The sequence below is a fragment of the Hemicordylus capensis genome, chromosome 4 (genome assembly GCF_027244095.1).
Source record: "Hemicordylus capensis ecotype Gifberg chromosome 4, rHemCap1.1.pri, whole genome shotgun sequence".
NCBI lineage: Eukaryota > Metazoa > Chordata > Lepidosauria > Squamata > Cordylidae > Hemicordylus > Hemicordylus capensis.
The window spans coordinates 266,640,349-266,657,760 of NC_069660.1; the positions used below are offsets into that span (position 1 = coordinate 266,640,349).

Consider the following 17,412-nt stretch of genomic DNA (forward strand, 5'->3'; position numbering starts at 1 on the left):
GATTAGGAAAAAAATCAATACAAATAGTTCAAGAGTACTGATGAGCAAGTACACAGAGAAACTCTGAATCTTAAATGTAGTGGATGTCTGCAAGTACATCACCAAGACTTTGTATGCAACATATAAGAATTGTGCTTTAGCAGCACTGCTTTATGTAACTAGTTACCCAAGAAAACTCTCTTGCTCAGAAAAGTTGCCATTGCAGTTTAACTAACTTTAAAATAATCCAGAAATATAGAAGAATGCTGAAAGGTAAACAGTGTGTTTTCATTTAAGTTTATACAACGAATTCAGACACAGTGCAGACTCCAGCAGCATAAATGAATTCCTGTACATGCACGATTCCTATGTCTGCATCTTATCATTCACACAGCAGTTTCCCTGAAATCCTTTGCAGCGTACATTCAAACACCAAAACATTGACTGAGAATAATTCCAAGTTCCGTGGCCACCTTCTGTCATGCTGCTTATTTTCAAAAGGTTTCAGTGTACTCCATTGTATTATTGCATTGTGCAGTATTTTGACTGTTCAGAATAAGAACCCACTAGACAGTTTGTTGATTTTAAACGCAGCCTTCGAGCTGGAATTTTATTATGCACTACTTCCAACATATTTTAAATATGTGGAAATGCATTGTTAAAACAGTTGAAGCTGTTAAACCTGCTACTTCACTCTGCAAAGCACCACTCACATCACAATGAATCTTTTATTTTGATAGAGCTTTAATCAGCTAATTTAATTAAAACCTTAAGCAATTAAAACTTTGATCAGATGTTTAAGACCATACCAATTAATCAAGCAAGTTGTGCTTACGGACTGGAGTACCCTTTTTCAGCAAGATGGAGCTCAGTCAAAGAAAACTTTGGGCTGCTCAACCACATCTGTGCATTGTGAAAGGGTATTCAACACAGCAAATACTGTGAACAAGCTACACACATCTCTTGACTCTGCCAAAATAAGCTGCTGGTGCATTTACAGTCATAGCTAAAGCATGCTGGTTGCGAGGATGTTTAGTATCTTAAACTATCCAGAACCCAGTTAAGAATAGAAATGCCCCAAATATCTGCAATCTTCTATTCCCAATGTGAAAGCCGTATATTTGCTGCTGCAGATAAGTGTCCCAAGCATTGATATTTTTCATTAAAGGAAACACAACCACTGGACGTGCAAGCTATTGTGCACTGATGCACAATTCAAATCTGCATCATATTATTTGGATATATACTTCTGAACTGGGACTATGAAGCTCAGTTAAACCGATTACAGAAAATAATATGCATGCAATTTGCAGCAATGATTTGAACTGACATTGCAAAAAGTCATGTATCCACTTTTGCAATGACAGTGTCCAGGTAAGAAAGCAAGTAAATATGAGTGGCAGGTGTGGAGGAGAGGCCCCACTCATATTTAAACCATATATTTGCAAGGTATGCCAAACACTGGGCAGAAAGCTAGAAACTTGAAGAGACAACCATAGGATCAGAAATAGTGTGCTGGACCTCCATGGAGGTATACATCACCAGAGGTGATGAGTTGCATGCATGTATGCATGCAGCTAAAATATACCAGAGGGGTTTGCAGTTCAGCAAAGAACCTGGCTCCAAGACATGTACTGATTGAGGAAGACCAGATTATGCAGCCTTTTCCATACTTTAGTGAGAACTACAGAGCCAAATAGGCTAATCCAGAAACAATTTACGGCTTCTGGCGCAAGAGCTTGATGTGAGAAGGAGAGAGAAAGAGAATGATGAAATTCAGAGATAAAATTAAACAAAGCAAAATGAAAAGAGCACCTGGCCATTTTAAAGAGATCTTTATTGCAGATTGACAGAGATAAATTTTAAAGCTCTATCATCCAGAAACAGTCACATTTACTGCTCTTTTGAAGCAACAACCAAAACTTTATGGTAAAGAACAGAGTTACAATAAATTTCCAAGCACTGTTCTTAGAACTGGGCAAGGAAGTAGCAGAGATGATTTAAAGTACTACAAATTAACTGAAGAGTTCCATTCTGGCTTCAGTTCCAAACTGAACAAGTCCAAGTAGGTACGTCTCTCTCTACCTTGAAGATACTTATCAGCTGGTGGTGTACTTCAAGCAATATTAATTTGATTAAAAAGTTTGTCCTTAATAACCTGAGACATCAATCCATGTATAGCTTCTATGGTGGTCTTGCAGCTGAGGGAAAAATAAAAGCATAAATTTAAAATGGGCTAAATGCAATTCTGTCACTGTATCAGAAGTTATTCAACTGTCTTAGGAGCTCACGGTGCCCATAACCCTATAAATCTCCACCCCTGTCCAGCAATGAAAAGACACAACAATTCAATCCACTGTCAAAGCTATTTGCTTTAAAAGGTAAACCCTCTTTATATACAAGTATTCAGTTTCATACTTTATAGGTTTGACACCTTCAGTCTACAACAAAAAAATTCTGTCTGTTTTACTATGTCAGTAATAAGGTTGCCTCTGAAACTTGGGGCATATGTATGGTCAATAAAAAGAATGGAACAGTGCGACAATTCTTAGCATGCCATTACACAAGGCTGTATGGCGCCTCCAGATTCAGAGGCAGTATGCCTGAATGTCAGTTGCTGGGAAGTAACAGAGGGAGAAGGCTATTTTCATACATCTCCCGCTTGTGAGCTTCCTGGCAGCTTCTGGTAGGGCCACGGTGGGGAACAGGTCTCTGGACTAGATGAAGTCTGGGTCTGCTGAACGGTTTTGCTGACACGGGTGTCAAATGTTTCCTTTTTCATTACATACTCTACGTGCTCTTTATGCCAGTAAACTCAGGGTATGGTCTGAAGGCACACAATACAGCTACACAGCTGAAGATGAGCAGATCTGGCCTGGATGGGAGACTGCCTGGGAACCATGTGTAACTGCAGTGAGGTCTAGAACATGGTTAAAGTGCAGAAAATAAAACAAGAAGACCGCACAGATGCTAAATTCTTCACTATAAAGTTATATAGGAAATATTTCCTCTTTGTTCAGATAATTTATTAGATGCTGTTCAGCCAGGGCTACCAGAGCAGCTTAGAGAAATAACTTATAAACAAATCTAAGAGTACAATAAAGTACAGTAACAAGAAAGCAAAGAGATAAAACATTCCAGTGTAAAAGTCCAATCAAAAGAAGCCATTCCCATCAGCTCTATAAAATAATGGAGGATAGCTTGTAGTGAACTACACTTTGTTCACTCTGTAGGCTGGGATCCAAAGTGCCATGTTTTGGTGTTCCACACATGCAGAAAGACTTTCAGTTTCCCTTTTCCAATGCAGGCCCCTAATACATCCTGAAAAGCAGCTCCCTGCTGCCCCACAAAGCCCACCAGCAACAGCCATTGAAAGGATATGGCTTTGGGCTTGAAAAGGGTCAGTCATTCTTCCCTATATATAAAGAGAATCGTCACTTTGAAAGATGTCTCTTTGCCCAGTTAGCAGGACAGCTTGTGTTACAGTGATAAGCATTCTTCCTTAAAATACTTTCCTGAATGATTACCAACTTACCTGTCCCTCGTTGCTTTGGCTAGTTTGTCTTCCGATTTTCTATCATGGGACTCTAAACCCAACATGAAGCTTCCTCGGCCTAGTTGTGCTTCTGACTGCTCTAGTTTTTCTGATAGGTCAAAGACTTGCCCAGTGGTATAGTCCGCATTCTGCATTTTGAAGGTATTTTAACATTGCATATAGAACTGTTATCTATGTTGCTACTTAGAACAATTCATATTAAGCAAGTAGTCAATCTTAACACATATTTACAAACTGCTAGAGATTATTTTGTGTATCAAGCAACTGCACTGGCAGTTATCATAGAAAACTGCAAAAAGTAACGAGTCTACTATCATCTAACACAAAAATGTGAAAAAAATTATTCTTTCATTCATTCAATTTTTATACTACGTAACCCAAATGGCACCAGGTAGTTCATATGAATTCATGGCCAATAATAGAGAAAGGCAGAATGCAAGCCTAGGACTTGAGCCTGCTTGCCAAACCATGGTTTAGTGTAATGTCTGTACTGGTTAACCAGCCAGTTGTACCTCTTTGCCTTAGAATCAGTGTTATCTGATTTGGAAATTGTGTGAGAATTACAATTCCCTTATTCTAGATGTTTATTTTGGTCTTTCAAATTACTGCAATAGTTCCAGGTATGTATTTGCCTCACAATATATATCTATAGCAGCTTTGTTCAAAAACAAAACAAAAAACAAGCAGTTCTGGAAAGAAATAATCCACTTGCTTTTTGAGTGGCTGCCATCTTGGATTGGGAGGCATGAAGTCATCACATACCATACCATTCAGATGTCCCATGTCCCTATTAGGGATGTGTCAAACCAGTTTGAACTTAACCCTGTTCGATTCAAACTGGCCCAGTTTAACCTCAAACTGGACTAAACAAAAGGTGGATGGTCAGAGTTCAAACCAGACCAGGCCCAGTTGGATACAGATTGGTTCAAGGGGCTCTGCTTGTAAAGGGGAATCTGGTGAGGATTCAAGCAAAGGGGAATCCTGCCTTTAAGAGGGTTCTAAGGGTGGGAGGGAGGGTTTGTGTGTGTGTGTCAAAAGAGCACCTTACTGGCTTTGGCGGTACAGTGGTGGCTCCTCCTCCTCCCTGCCAATGTTCCCCTCAAACGCACAGGCCACCAGTGGGACACGGGGAAGCACCATCAGGGTTTAGAGGAGCCACTGTGCCACCGAAGCTGGTAAGATGCCCTTTTGCTGTCCCCACAGCTGCTCTTAGATCCCTTTTAAAGGCAGGATTCCCCATTGCTTGTAAAGGGGAATCCTCACCAGATTCCTCTTTAGAAGCAGAGCCCCTTGAACCAGTTTGACCGACTGGACTGCTGGCTGGTTTGACCAAACTGGCTCGTGGACAGGCAGTTCAGTTCGAATTCAAACTGAACCACCAAAACCAGTTCCGTGTATACTCCTAATCCCTTTGTGGTACTAAATTTGATGCAAATTGGTGCAAGCATTGCAAAGTTGTTGGAAGAAACACACACACGCACGCACGTGCACGCACACACACACACACACACACACACACACACACACAGCACGAATTCAATCTGAACCACCAAAACAAGTTTCGTGTATACTCCTAATCCCTTTGTGGTACTAAATTTGATGCAAATTGGTGCAAGCATTGCAAAGTTGCCGGAGGAAACACACACACACACACACACACACACACACACACACACACACACACACACGGATAGCAAGGCTATCTCAAAAGGATGTGGAAAGTAGGCTAACAACTTCTGCTCTTAGTGAATATTGCTTTGGGGTAATGGCAACACACATCTACAGGAACATTTAACTGCTAAACAAGAGAAGTAGGCTTTCCCAAGAAGGTGCAAGAAGTTGGAGGCAGGAGCTCCTTACTTACCACTTCTAGCTTCCTTCCTCACAATCGATTCATGTTAACTGACACTGCTGGGCGGGTGGGGGTGGGGGGAATGGGACCATATCCTGTTGTCCATGAGCATGCATACTGTGCAGGCTTTTCTTGGTTTTCAGCATAATGGAGGTATGTGTGTTATTAGCCTATTTCACTAAGGTTCCCTTTGATAGTCTTGCCTACAGGTCCCTGCCTTGAAGATTGTGTGTTTATTTTGGTGACCCCTACCAATCACAAGCGAGTCAAACTTAAAGCAATACTTACAGTAAGCAAACTAGATGAACTAAGAGTGTTCACCCAGTATTTGTTCCACAGAAGCTCAAGCAACTTACGATCTAGAGAGGATTTAAAATAGGAAACTTCTAAAGCATAATACCTGTAAGGGGAAAAAAAAGAAAGATATGAAGCTATTTTTAAAAAGTTGGTCTCTTAAAGAAGTTTCTATGTTTTAAGCACTCTCCCATTTGGACAAAGACCGAGAGCGCAAAGGGGATCAAGAAACAAGACCACCACTATTCATTCTAAGAACAATTCAATATACCACTTAAGAGGGCTGTTTCATGCCATTTACTTAGTAAATGACAAGACAATATGGTGATGAGCAAAGAGATGGCAAAAAAGATCTGGAACAGAGTTCCTCACATGCCTATGTATGCCTACGTTGTTAGACGAATACAATAAAATTGTCTTGTGCTTAGTCAAGCCAATATAATATGCACCAAAGAGCTAGAGATAAATATAAACTATTTGAATACATAGATATAGCTTTAAAAAAAGTCTATCCCACTTTCCCATTAATATAGGCCCACAAAGTGGCTCACAGTGTTATACAAAGAAAAAATTGCAATGTGAGACATGTAGGTTGTAAATAACAGGAGTTAAATAGAGAGGGTTGTATCCAAACAACTGGCTCTCTGAACTGCCATGGTTTCTTGGATCATGAATGTGCGAGGAAGAGGTAAAACTATGCATTCCCTCCTCTCCCCTCACCTTTCTTCCCTACAAACCAGGATCAACCTTGGTTTGCAGAAAGCAGTTTAACAGACTACTGCACCTTCTATTTTGCTGGTTGTGCAAGAAGGACAGGTGAGGGGGAGAAAGGAGTGCACAGGCTTTTCACTCTTTCATGATTCAACAAATCATGAGTGCTCCACTTAGCAGGTGTTTTCCTTGAGTTGCTATAATAACCTATTATTTCTTTCCAAGGTGAAGAACATTCAAAAACATCTGTATTAGCAAACCATCCCTTACTGTTTGCAGTGCACTCCAAAGTCTTCTATTTTATTAAGTGGGATGGTCTGATATTCAGAAGGGCCCTCATCCGGAGGTTTGTATCCCTGAGGGATGAAAGAAAAAAGGAACAAGAAAAAGTGTAATGCAGCATCCCTTTAATTAAATCGTGTTTTTAAAAAGATAAAAAATAAATTTCACTCTGGACATTAAAATAGATTATTTCACTCTGAACAAAGACTATTTCAGTTTCACGTGATGGTTTGAATGTTTATGCATGGCTAGTTACATAATCCAGTTGCAGATCCAGAAATTTGAGAATGATGTCAGTATTGGTTTCACTTTTCTTTGGTTTCACTTATCTTTTGTTTGACTTAGAGTATAAAGGACACACTGGCCAACATCCAGACTCCACTGACTTGCCAGGGTTTTCCATTGTGCAATGGGAGGGGGTTGCAATCCCCCCTCCCTTTTGCAGCTGCCTGTGCCTTCTGAAACTTTGTCCATGTGGGCTAGGGGACCCTGAAGGAGATAGCTTTGGGAAATACAGACAGCTGTAGAGGGAAGGGTGGGGGGGGGGAGAAATACCTAAAAACCACCCTTCCACTGCTCATACAACTACTGTTCATACAACCCTGGTGCATCGGAAGAACGTTAGCCTGGATACAGGCTGCTGTTTCTCCTCCTTTGTTATAAATCACTGCAGAAGCTCACTTCCTGAATTTAGTCTGCAACACAGGAGTGCTTTCATATGTCACGTCTTTGTTCAGCACCCTCTTAACAACACAGGGAAGTTTTAAGACACGTGGTACATGTTCTAGCAGCTTCTAAAGCAAACATATTAGCCCTTCCCTTGCAACTTTCTAAACAAAGGTATAAGTGTTCTAAAGTATGATATAATTATTAGATTTCCAAAGGGAAAAACTTTTTTTGTTGCTTCCATGGCAAAGCCTGGTACATCTATCAAATTATTGTAACTAAAGTAGAACAGGCATATTTAGATACTAAAATAGCATGTGTAGTCCTGAAATATCCTATTAAACTAAATCAGGTACAGAGATCAAAACCCTCTCACAAAAATCCTGTAACAGGTGTCCCCTTAATAACATTAACAATAAGCCGCTGCCAGTCTGTGAAGACAATACCGAGCTAGATAGACCAATGGTCTGACTCAGGATATGGCAGCTTCCTATGTAACATTCAATATAGAGTATACTTTAGTTGTGCCACTGCTTGAGTATCAATCTATATAATGAAGTAGGGCATGTATTTGTTTCTAAAGGAAAGTATTAAAGAAGTCTATTTCCCTTGACCAATTTAATCTTAGACTTTTTTTCCATAATTAATAAAAATTCTAACATTCTTTTATCATTTATCCTGTGGGTAATATGCACATATTTTAAAAAATCAACTTTTAAAACTTGGTCAACAATATTCACCATAAAATATAAAAGGTATAGTCAAAATATAAGTTTAACAACTGTTCCACAGTCTTCCTATGTCAGTAAATAAATGCTTAAAAAACGTATACCAATGTACCAGGAGAAACATTTAGTAGTAGTGGATGTCAGTGTATTTAAAAATAAATGTAATGAACTTGTTACCTTAGGATATGTCCTAAAAGCTCCAAGATTTACTTTTCCTGCAGATATTGTCCTTGTTGGGTCAATCTATAAAATGTATTTGAAAGTTATTCACAATTCACTAAGAATCAGTAAAATGGCATTTTCACAACTTCAGCTCAAATTCATCTTTGTTTTAGTTCCAAAGTCAGCTTCCTGTTGATATCATCCTTTGGAGAAAATGATTAAGACCCGTCTAAAAACATTTCAGTATAACATGTGATTTATATACAAAATCCAAAATTCTTATATTTGTATCCCTAAGTTTTAATTGCACAGAAGAAATCAAAGAGGGAAATAATCCAGAATTCTGTTCTTCCCAACTGACTTTTCATCTGTTGCCACAATATGAGTTCAAATCTGGAAATATTTGCTGATTTGAGTTTTAAAAGTACTTATTTACCCATACAATCATTCTAATGAATGACTATCTCTTGAAGGTAGTCTCAGTAAGAAATGGATATGCAAATTACTAACTTACTATTTACTTTTGCCTGTTGTAATCCGGAATCCAACCCTTAAGACTCTACATTCTATCCAACAAGCTTTAAAGTACTTTCTGATACTGTCCTGAAATTTAAATGAACTCTGCATTATATTATACAATAAAAACTTTTTTTAAAAAAAAGCTTTTCTATAAACCCATATTAGAAAAGGACAGCTGATTCAAAGTTCACATTCTTTAGGGTTTATACAGAATGGTGTGCTGCACTGCTTATATGAGTTTTAGGAACAGAAGTGTAACATATTATTTTCAGGAGGATATTTAATCATGTCACAGAGAGACTCAACTGAGTTGTCCTTTGCTTCTAATAGCACAAGTAGTCATATTCTCATGGTGACAGAGGCAGAGCTCAAGAAACCTTGAAGGAATTAGGAATTACTTCTCTTAAAAAGGTGAGTGTATACTCCTTTTCCTTTCCTTTCCTCCTTGTTTTAATTCCTGTACTAACCAAAACAAGTGAGTTAAAGGCCATAATGCTGTAAAGGACATTTGTGAAACGGAAGCAACTATTCCCATGAACATGGTTAAATGAACCGAAGTGGAGGTCTTATTTTGTACAGGATATTAATTGTTTTTCCAGGTTAGGAAGTGATCCTACAGATATTGGCTTGAATAAGTTGAGTCTGATTTCAGCTGTAATAAACTGATGGTGGTGAAGCAATAGTAATTAGACATAATGATAAATATTACATCCGTCTAACAACTGAAAATATCTCCACTCACTGTGAACAAGTTTTCCTCCCAAATAGCATTCACTGAATTATACAAAAAGCCAGCAAGAGAAGAAAAGCTACATTAGGGCAAAATATCCAGTATTATCAAAGCAAAACAACTTAAGTTTACCATCAAGTTATCCTGAGTATTTCACTGATAAAAGCACCGAGTTCCCATACTATACTTACAACCACAGCCACAAATGGTTCTTGAAATTGCTGATTAAGCATCTGAGTACTGACATCAATTCCTGAAAGCCAACAGCCATAGCCAGGGTGGCTGTGATACCATCCAATTGCATTTTCTAGACGACCAACCTAACCAAAGTAAAAAGGGTGAAAATATAACACATTAAATACTTTTCACAAGGGGATCACTGCCCTCTTTTGGACAGTTAGCAAACTGCAGATTTTATTTAAAAATAAAATGAAATAATTAGGGGTGTGCCGAAACATGATTTCGTGTTTCCAGATCGTGGGCACCCCCCTTTAAATTTGAGGGCTTACATAGCCCCTTTAAAGCGGAGGAGAGCAGGTCTGTACCTGCTCCTCCTCCACTCGCTGCCATTGCTGCAATCCTGGTGCTCCCCCTAGCTACACCCATGTGCTGGCGGGGCATCTTCTAGCTGCCCCTGCATGGCACCGGCACGCACATGGCCTATGCGACAGGCATAGCTGGAGGAGTGCCAAAATTGCGACAATGGCATCACGTGGAGGAGGAGCAGGTACGGATCTGCTCTCCTCCACTTTAAAGGGGCTGTGTAAGCCCTCAAATTAAAAAGGGGGTGCCCGCGACTTGGACAGCTGGATCATATTTCAGTACACCCCTAAAGAATAGCCCTGCTGGATCAGACAAGAAGACCATCTAGCCCAGTGTTGTTTCCAAAGGTGGCCAGCCAGGTGCTTTTAGGAAACCGGCAATAATATCTATGCCAGCATTTCTTTTAAGAACAAATTTGGCTTCATTGTACACTTTTTACATTCAGAAATTAAACTGGATAACTTGATCAGTCTGTTATGTTTCCAGACTTCTATAACAATGCATATGTACACAAAAATGGATAAAGTGTAACACTAAGAATGTGTATAAAGGAACTGCAGAAGCAAGAGGGGGTTTGGAAGTTACAGCTTACTTTACACATATTGGTTTGAATCCAGAAGTGTAAGTACAGCTCTGCTCACACAACTGTACTCGCCTGTCTGCCCCCTCCCCCACACCGCAGCCCCCTAAAAATATGTCCAAGGGTCAGGAGATCCTCCAGAGCATCATGGGATGGAAGGCAGGGCGCTGTAGTGGGAATAAGAATCAGCCGAAACTGGAGAGACTCTGCCTTGCTTAAATACAAGTGCCTTTCTGCTTGCACAAGGCACCTCTGAATACAACCCATCGTTCACAAGTTACAGACTGAACTATGATAAACTAGCCAACCCCGCACAGAGCATCTGTGCACTCTTTGGGGCTGGCGGTTATCTCTCCCCCACCTTCTGCCCTAGTCTCTGGCCGCTTCCGCAGACAGGCCCAGGCTGCCAGGCAGAGTGCCACCTCTGTGGCCGGGCCCACGGCCGGGCCGAGTGTTGACTCCGCAGCCCGCTGCTTGCCTCCGCGGCCAGGCCCGCCGCCGCCGCTTGCCTCCTGGGTGCGCCTCAGGTGCCTCCGCCACCGAGCCAATCAGCTGAGCACCGGGATGCATATTCCAAGGCATACCCAGGAGAATTATATATAGAGAAGATTGCCAGGTGCTTTAGTGCATATTAAATTGCTAAACAGAAGTTAGTCTCCCTTTTAAAAAATTTTTACCTGCTTTGCATTTTCTATATATGCAGCCATATATTCATATGCAGCAGCCTGAGCATTGACTCGTGTTTCAGTGCCCTCCACTGGTAAAGCAAAGCTGTCCATAATTATCATAGTTTCACCATCCACTTTTCCAAGCATTAAGCCCATAACTTCCAAGTTGCCTCCTGATCTAGCATGCATGACCATCTTCAGGAGCGCTAGTGCAGAAATCTTGCAGTACTTGAAATAGTGGTGACTGCAATTAAAAGACAAGAGATGTTAACACTTTGTTTGCAGTTTTAGGTGAGGAAAATAAGAGAAATGCAAAGCACAATTAAGAAATTCTTGGGTTATCAAAGGGAGGAATACTTGCCTTGATAACTGCAGCCAGTCATTAAGATCTAACAAAGTCCATAAAGGCAAGCTGCAGCAGTGTTCCTTGTAACAGGGATTCCCAGATGCTTTTGACTACAGCTCCCATCATCCCCAGCCAAAGGACACTGCAGCTGCCTAGGATGATGGAAGCTGTAGTCAACAACCATCTGGGAATCTCTGTTACAGGGAACACTGATGGCGGAGCAAGGATGCTGGTGGTCCCTGTTCAGCCCACCGCCACCGGCCCCTGCCCAGCCACACCCCCTGCATCTGATGTCAGACGCACTGCATCTGATGTCAAATGCAGGGGGTGTGGCCATGTTAAGCAAATGGGGTCATGTGTCCTTTTTGTGAGCAACTTTGGCTGGCATCACATTTGCAGTGCAGCTGGGAGCACCTCTCCTCTCTGCTTGCAAAAGCAGAGACACGCATTCCGGCCAGGCTGGGAACTCAGAATTGGTTGAAGTTTTTCAAAAATAGAGCTGTGCTGCAAATGTGGTGCCGAAGTTTACTCACAAATGGGGTGCATGACCCTGTTTTTGATTGTGGCCACACCCCCTGTGTCTGACATCAGATGCAGGGTGTGTGGCTGGGGCACCAGGCACGGGCCCCTGAACACAGCAGCCAGGGCTCTTCGAACCCACTCTGCACAATGGTGGCTCTGCCCCTGGCTGGCATAAGTATGGTGTTCAGCTATGGGAAACCCAGGTTCAACACTCTGCTTCGCCATTCTTAATTTCAGATCAAAAAGCTGTTTGGATTTCACATTTGTGAAGATCCCTGTAAATTGCAGCAATGCTTACTTGAACAGAGAGGAAAATCAGAACTCATTTTTCAAACTATGTGAACTGCTTCGCCTTTGGGCCTTTGGCTTTGCAGCATATGACAGTTCAGGATTTTACTGCCTATCAGCATTTGCTTTTGGGGGAAGCCAGTTTTCTAATCTATAAGCATGCCTCTCTTTTCCCCCAGCGGTGGAATGTAGGGATCACAGCATGCATGTGCAGGCATTGATCACTTCTACCTTCCTTAGGTTCACCTTTTGTCTTCTTTAAAACATCCAAATGACAGCCAAGTCCGGCTCCCTCTTCATCTCTAGGATCTCCAAGATCCAAGCTTTTCTCTCTGCAGCTCATCAATTACTGTTAAAACTACTTTTAACGCACTACCATTAAAGCCTTCAGTCACTCATGCCCTGCTGCTAGTCCCTTGGCCGGAGTTCTGCGACCACTTCCTTGCCGGCCTCTCCTTCTGCCATCTCTGCCCTCTTGAGCCCGCTGAGAAGATCAGACCGGCTCGAGGCTCTAGCCAGGGCAGGGGCACCACCACCCTTCTCTCTCGCCACCCCTCCTGGTCCGGGCACCAAGCATCATGGGGGAACCAGGCTCTTGGAGCAGAGGGACCTGCCGCCCTCCTCGCGCCCACCAGTACGACTTACTCCTTGGTCCACGGCTTGGCCGCCAGGATCTCCTGCTGTTGCTTGCGATCGTACTTGTAGATCTCATCGATGCTCTGCGCCTCTTGCATGTTGTTGGCCATTTCCCAGGTCTTCTGGGCCATCCCGCTCCCAGAGGGGCCGGCAGCTGCCATCTCACCGGCTCCTCAAGGCCGGGCCGAGCTGGGCTCCGCTCACCGCTGATAGGCGCCTCACTCCAAGCCTTCTGGTCTGGCCTGCCACAGCAGCCCGAACCAAACACGGCGGAAGTGAGGGGGAGTTGCTCTCCAATGGTTCCGCCCGTTCTGAAGGACTCGGATAAGCTCGCCCCCTAGTGAAGGCAGTGGACTCGGCCTCCCACGAGGAGACGGGCTACCCCGGCAGCTCTGGCACGCTCTGCCGCAAACGTCTCCTTTCCTGCCTAATCCCAGAGCTGTGCTGTTGGATCGTTGTGATTACTGAGCAGCTGCGGGGGGGGGGGGGGGGGGATGCTGCCTGTAACGCCTTTTACTATATTTCTGAGCGCCTTATAACTGAAGCGCCGATCGTGGATATCTTGTTCTTTTGAGAGGGGAGCAGCGGGCAAATTCACATTTTTAAACAGGTTTCTTATCTATAAAAGGCAGCTTCGTGAAGCATGACGGGCGTGTCTTTCCCCCTTCTCTGTCTTCAGCTCCTGGGATAGTTCTCTTTTGCTTGCTGTCCCTTTACTGAGTTGTATTCAATGCACTTTCATTTTTATTCTCCTGTTCTTCCTTTATTGAGTTTGACTTTCATTATTGGGTTTTTATTAAAAATGGACCAAATCAAGTAATAAAATGTAACGTTTTTAAAAATTATTTTTTTTTAAAAAGCAAACATGTTGTTTTTTTTTAAGGGGGAAGAGTATTTGCTGGCAATGGGGCGCCTGTTTTTCCAACGGGGTGAGTGGGGGTTGTTATGGAAAGGTGGTTATCCTCACTTAATAGAAGAGTGTATTTCTTCCGCCACTATTTCCGCAACCAACCCTACAAATACGGGAGATACACCTCTCTCCCCCCACCCCCCGTATTTGGATATACTCTGTGTGTATGTATATATGTGTGTGTGTGTGTGTGAATTTTGGGTGTACAATTGTATATAAGGTAAAGTGTGCCTTCAAGTCGATTTCGACTCCTGGCGCCCACAGAGCCCTGTGGTTGTCTTTGGTAGAATTCAGGAGGGGTTTACCATTGCCTCCTCCCGCGTAGTAGGAGTTGATGCATATTGTATCTATATTCGTTGTAGCAACTGACTCTAGTAAATGAAAGTACAGAGTACGTTTATTATTTATTATTACATTTATATCCCGCTCTTCCTCCAAGAAGCCCAGAGCTGTGTACTACATACATAGGTTTCTATTTCACAACAGCCCTGTGAAGCAGGCTAGGCTGAGAGAGAAGTGACTGGCCCAGAGTCACCCAGCTAGTCTTATGGCTGAACGGGGATTTGAACTCGGGTCTTCCCAGTCCTAGTCCAGCACTCTAACCACTACACCATGCTGGCTCTCTTTAAACAACAACAACGACAACCTCGCCAAACACCTAAAATGGCTCTCAGCCGTCGTTTTTGCTGTTTGCGAGTAGCAGCAGGGCTCAACCCCGTGTGGTGAAAACAGAATGTCCCTCTCTGGCCGGAATAAAGTGGTGTTAACCGAATGCCTCTCTCTCTTTCTGAGCATACACAGAGTGCCTTCACTTCTGAGCAGCCACAAGCAGTTCTCATTCAGTTCGGACTCAGAAAAAGGATGGCAGCCAGGCTCAAGTTTCCGACAGCTCTCCTTTTATTAATTTATATATACACACACATACTCCCCGCAAAGGCTGAAGTGAACCCCTGCCTGCCTCCTCACCCTCCAAGGTTAGGCTTTCTTCCTGGCGGTGGGCAGCAGAGGGAGCTGTCGGCTCGCCACCTCACCCTTGGCCTCTCTCCTCCTGCCGTTAGGTTGGCTCCTCCCTGAGGACGGAGGGCTGCCGTGCGAGTGCCTGAGAGCGGCGGCGGGAGTTAGGGGCTCGACAACTTGCCGGAGGCTGGGCCTCAGGAGCCAGCGAAAGGTGGGGTCAGGGTGGCAATAACTCCGGGTGTTGTTGGGGTCCGACGTGTCTCCCGCAGGCTCGCAAAAACAAAAGCCCCAACAACAAAAGCCTGCGCAACAACTCGGGTGGCTTTTTGGAACGAGCTGGAAAGTACACGTCTGTCTGTCTGTCTGTCTGGTGCGAGGACGGGAGCGTCTTCCTTTTTCCCCGTCGTGGCGGAGTGAGTGGAAGCGCGGGGTTGGGATAAGCGTCTCTCTGCCACTCTGGGGACGCTGAGGGAAGTCCCAGTATCCGAATTAGAAGAGTTTGCGGGAGGAGGGCGGGGGAACTACCCTGACTGGGAGTGTGTGGGGGCGCAGGGGACTAAATTTGGGGGAGAGGATGGTGCACCTCGGACTCAGTTTTGGTGCTCGTACAAAGGAGTCTGCCCTGCTGCTTCAGAGGGGAGCAGGCTGCGTGCTCTGTTTTCGTGAGGACTGTCCGAGGGCCTCCGTTTTTGTTGTAACCTGGTTGCCTAACAACGCCGTATAGGCTCTTAAAGAGACCGACGACCTTGGACGCCTGGAAGCTGCGGCTGCTCTTCTCTTCCAGCCTACCCTCTCCCGCAGCTCGACCCCAGCCTTCCCTGCTCCTCGCCCTGTCTTGAAACTCTCTTTGATGTCTGGATCTGGAGTTTTCTGGTTTTAGATCTGAGTGTGATCTGTACTCTCCAACTGATTCTGCTCTGCTTGTTCTTATCCTATGAGCATAGATGTCTTCTGTGCAGCATAGCATAAATATTGCCTTAAATGAAGTATTAACTATGAAAACCTGCACTTCTTTGTAAGTGTGTGTGTGTGTGTATGCTGCTAGTGCCCTGATTATACCAGCAAATAAGGGCTTAGAAGATGGACTATTTCGGATTATGTCACCAGTGCAGTGTGTCATAAATTAACCATGTTTTAAAGCACCATATTTTTATTTGTGCTAATTGATAGTCCCTTTTTGTGGTACAAGTATTTATATTATTCCACTTTGATGGTTATTTATTGGATGAATTAATATATATATAGTAGCTTTCCTTTCTCATAGTAATTAATCACCTATTGAAAGCACCGACATTGATCTGAGCAGGTGACTTTTTTCTGTCGCTTAGATAGCTCTTTTAAAACATGGCAAATATATGTTAATATAGCCTGTGTCTATGTGTGACATTATAGAACTTCTGTTAATCAATGTTTGAATATTTTGGCACAGGTGTAACATTATACTCCTAATTAGAAACTGGCATTTAAAGCTTTTTTACTGAACTAGGCATGTGTGATAATGTCAGATTCTAACTTCTGAAAAGACTATTGCTAGAAATTGACATTATTACAAGTGTACACATTGATATATTTATAATTTATAATATATCGACGTACACACACACACACACACACACACACACAGAGGAAGCAGTTACAAAGTAGTATCAGCAGTTACAAAGTAATATCAGCAGATTACTGTGGAAACATGTTTGTCTAGTCTTTAGGATGCATGAAAATGTGTGTCGTTCATTTTATCAGTGCTAAACTAATGTGATTAAGGATTTAGAGAAATCGGAAAGGGAATTTATTTTTAGCATTGATTGTCTTGTATTGGAAGTAAGGCTTCTGAGTTATCCTAGGATGCTTTCTCTGTCTTGATTTATGTTTGAGCTACTTTATGTATTGTATTAAACATGCAAGCTGTTGCTTGAGTTTTCAGGTGAACATATAAGCATGAGCTCACACTTACTTTAGTAGTTATGTAAAATAGCAACATATTGCTATGTTAATCTGTTGCATAGGACACTTATTTCAGGGACATCTATTTCTCCCTTTCTGCAATGTTGTTTTCAAGCTATGTTCTTATATTTGTTTTCCTCCAAATCTCTGTGTCTATTCCATGTAATCCAATTGGAAAGCATTCGTTTTATTTATTTAAAAATTTTATGTCTTGCATCTCCATTCAGTTGAAGGCATAAGGCGGCTTATAAAGTAATTTAAAACAATTCAGTTAAAACACAATTATAATAGATAAAATAGTAGCAGCTACAGACATAGAGCAATACTTATACACTCCAAACACTTGCTGAAACAAAAATATTTTTGCTTGTATGGGAGAACCCATGCAAGCTGTAACATAGCCAGTACAGTTGTTGTAACAAAGTTACAGGTGGCCATTGTTGTTCACAGGGTTCCTTTCTCGCCTATAAACGTGAGTATGGAAACCGCAAATAAAGAAACCTCACCAGCATTGCCTCTCATTTTTATGATCAGTGAGTGGA

General features: G+C 42.5%; 2 protein-coding genes across 16 annotated transcripts in view; one reads left to right on the forward strand and one right to left on the reverse strand.

Annotated features, from left to right (window-relative positions):
- Positions 1-1,797: 1,797 nt before the first annotated feature.
- COPS5 (COP9 signalosome subunit 5) lies at positions 1,798-13,355 on the reverse strand. The gene is made up of 8 exons (XM_053250367.1): positions 13,072-13,355; positions 11,280-11,514; positions 9,671-9,799; positions 8,246-8,311; positions 6,663-6,748; positions 5,676-5,787; positions 3,515-3,663; positions 1,798-2,180 (listed from the first exon to the last, which is right to left on the reverse strand). The coding sequence occupies exons 1-8, from the start codon at positions 13,221-13,223 to the stop codon at positions 2,096-2,098; spliced, it is 1,014 nt and encodes a 337-aa protein (XP_053106342.1). The 5' UTR covers positions 13,224-13,355; the 3' UTR covers positions 1,798-2,095.
- Positions 13,356-13,647: 292 nt separating this feature from the next.
- CSPP1 (centrosome and spindle pole associated protein 1) overlaps positions 13,648-17,412 on the forward strand; it is a 121,290-nt gene continuing 117,525 nt past the window's right edge. For 13 of the 15 annotated variants that reach the window (XR_008306938.1, XR_008306937.1, XM_053249257.1 and 10 more), the window contains exon 1: positions 15,013-15,140. The gene's annotated coding sequence lies outside the window, so the exon portion shown is untranslated. Of the gene's footprint in view, positions 13,673-15,012; positions 15,343-17,412 lie in introns of those variants that run through there. The other 2 variants (XM_053249259.1, XM_053249258.1) reach the window with 2 other exon arrangements.

Bases quoted from the DNA above. Each gene is read 5' to 3' on its own strand.
- COPS5 (XM_053250367.1), bottom strand. From the start codon at position 13,223: ATGGCAGCTGCCGGCCCCTCTGGGAGCGGGATGGCCCAGAAGACCTGG. The intron at 9,800-11,279 runs GTAAAAATTTTT...TACTTTGGTTAG, and splicing joins ATATAGAAAATGCAAAGCAG to GTTGGTCGTCTAGAAAATGC. The intron at 3,664-5,675 runs GTAAGTATTGCT...TTCAAAATGCAG, and splicing joins GTTCATCTAGTTTGCTTACT to AATGCGGACTATACCACTGG.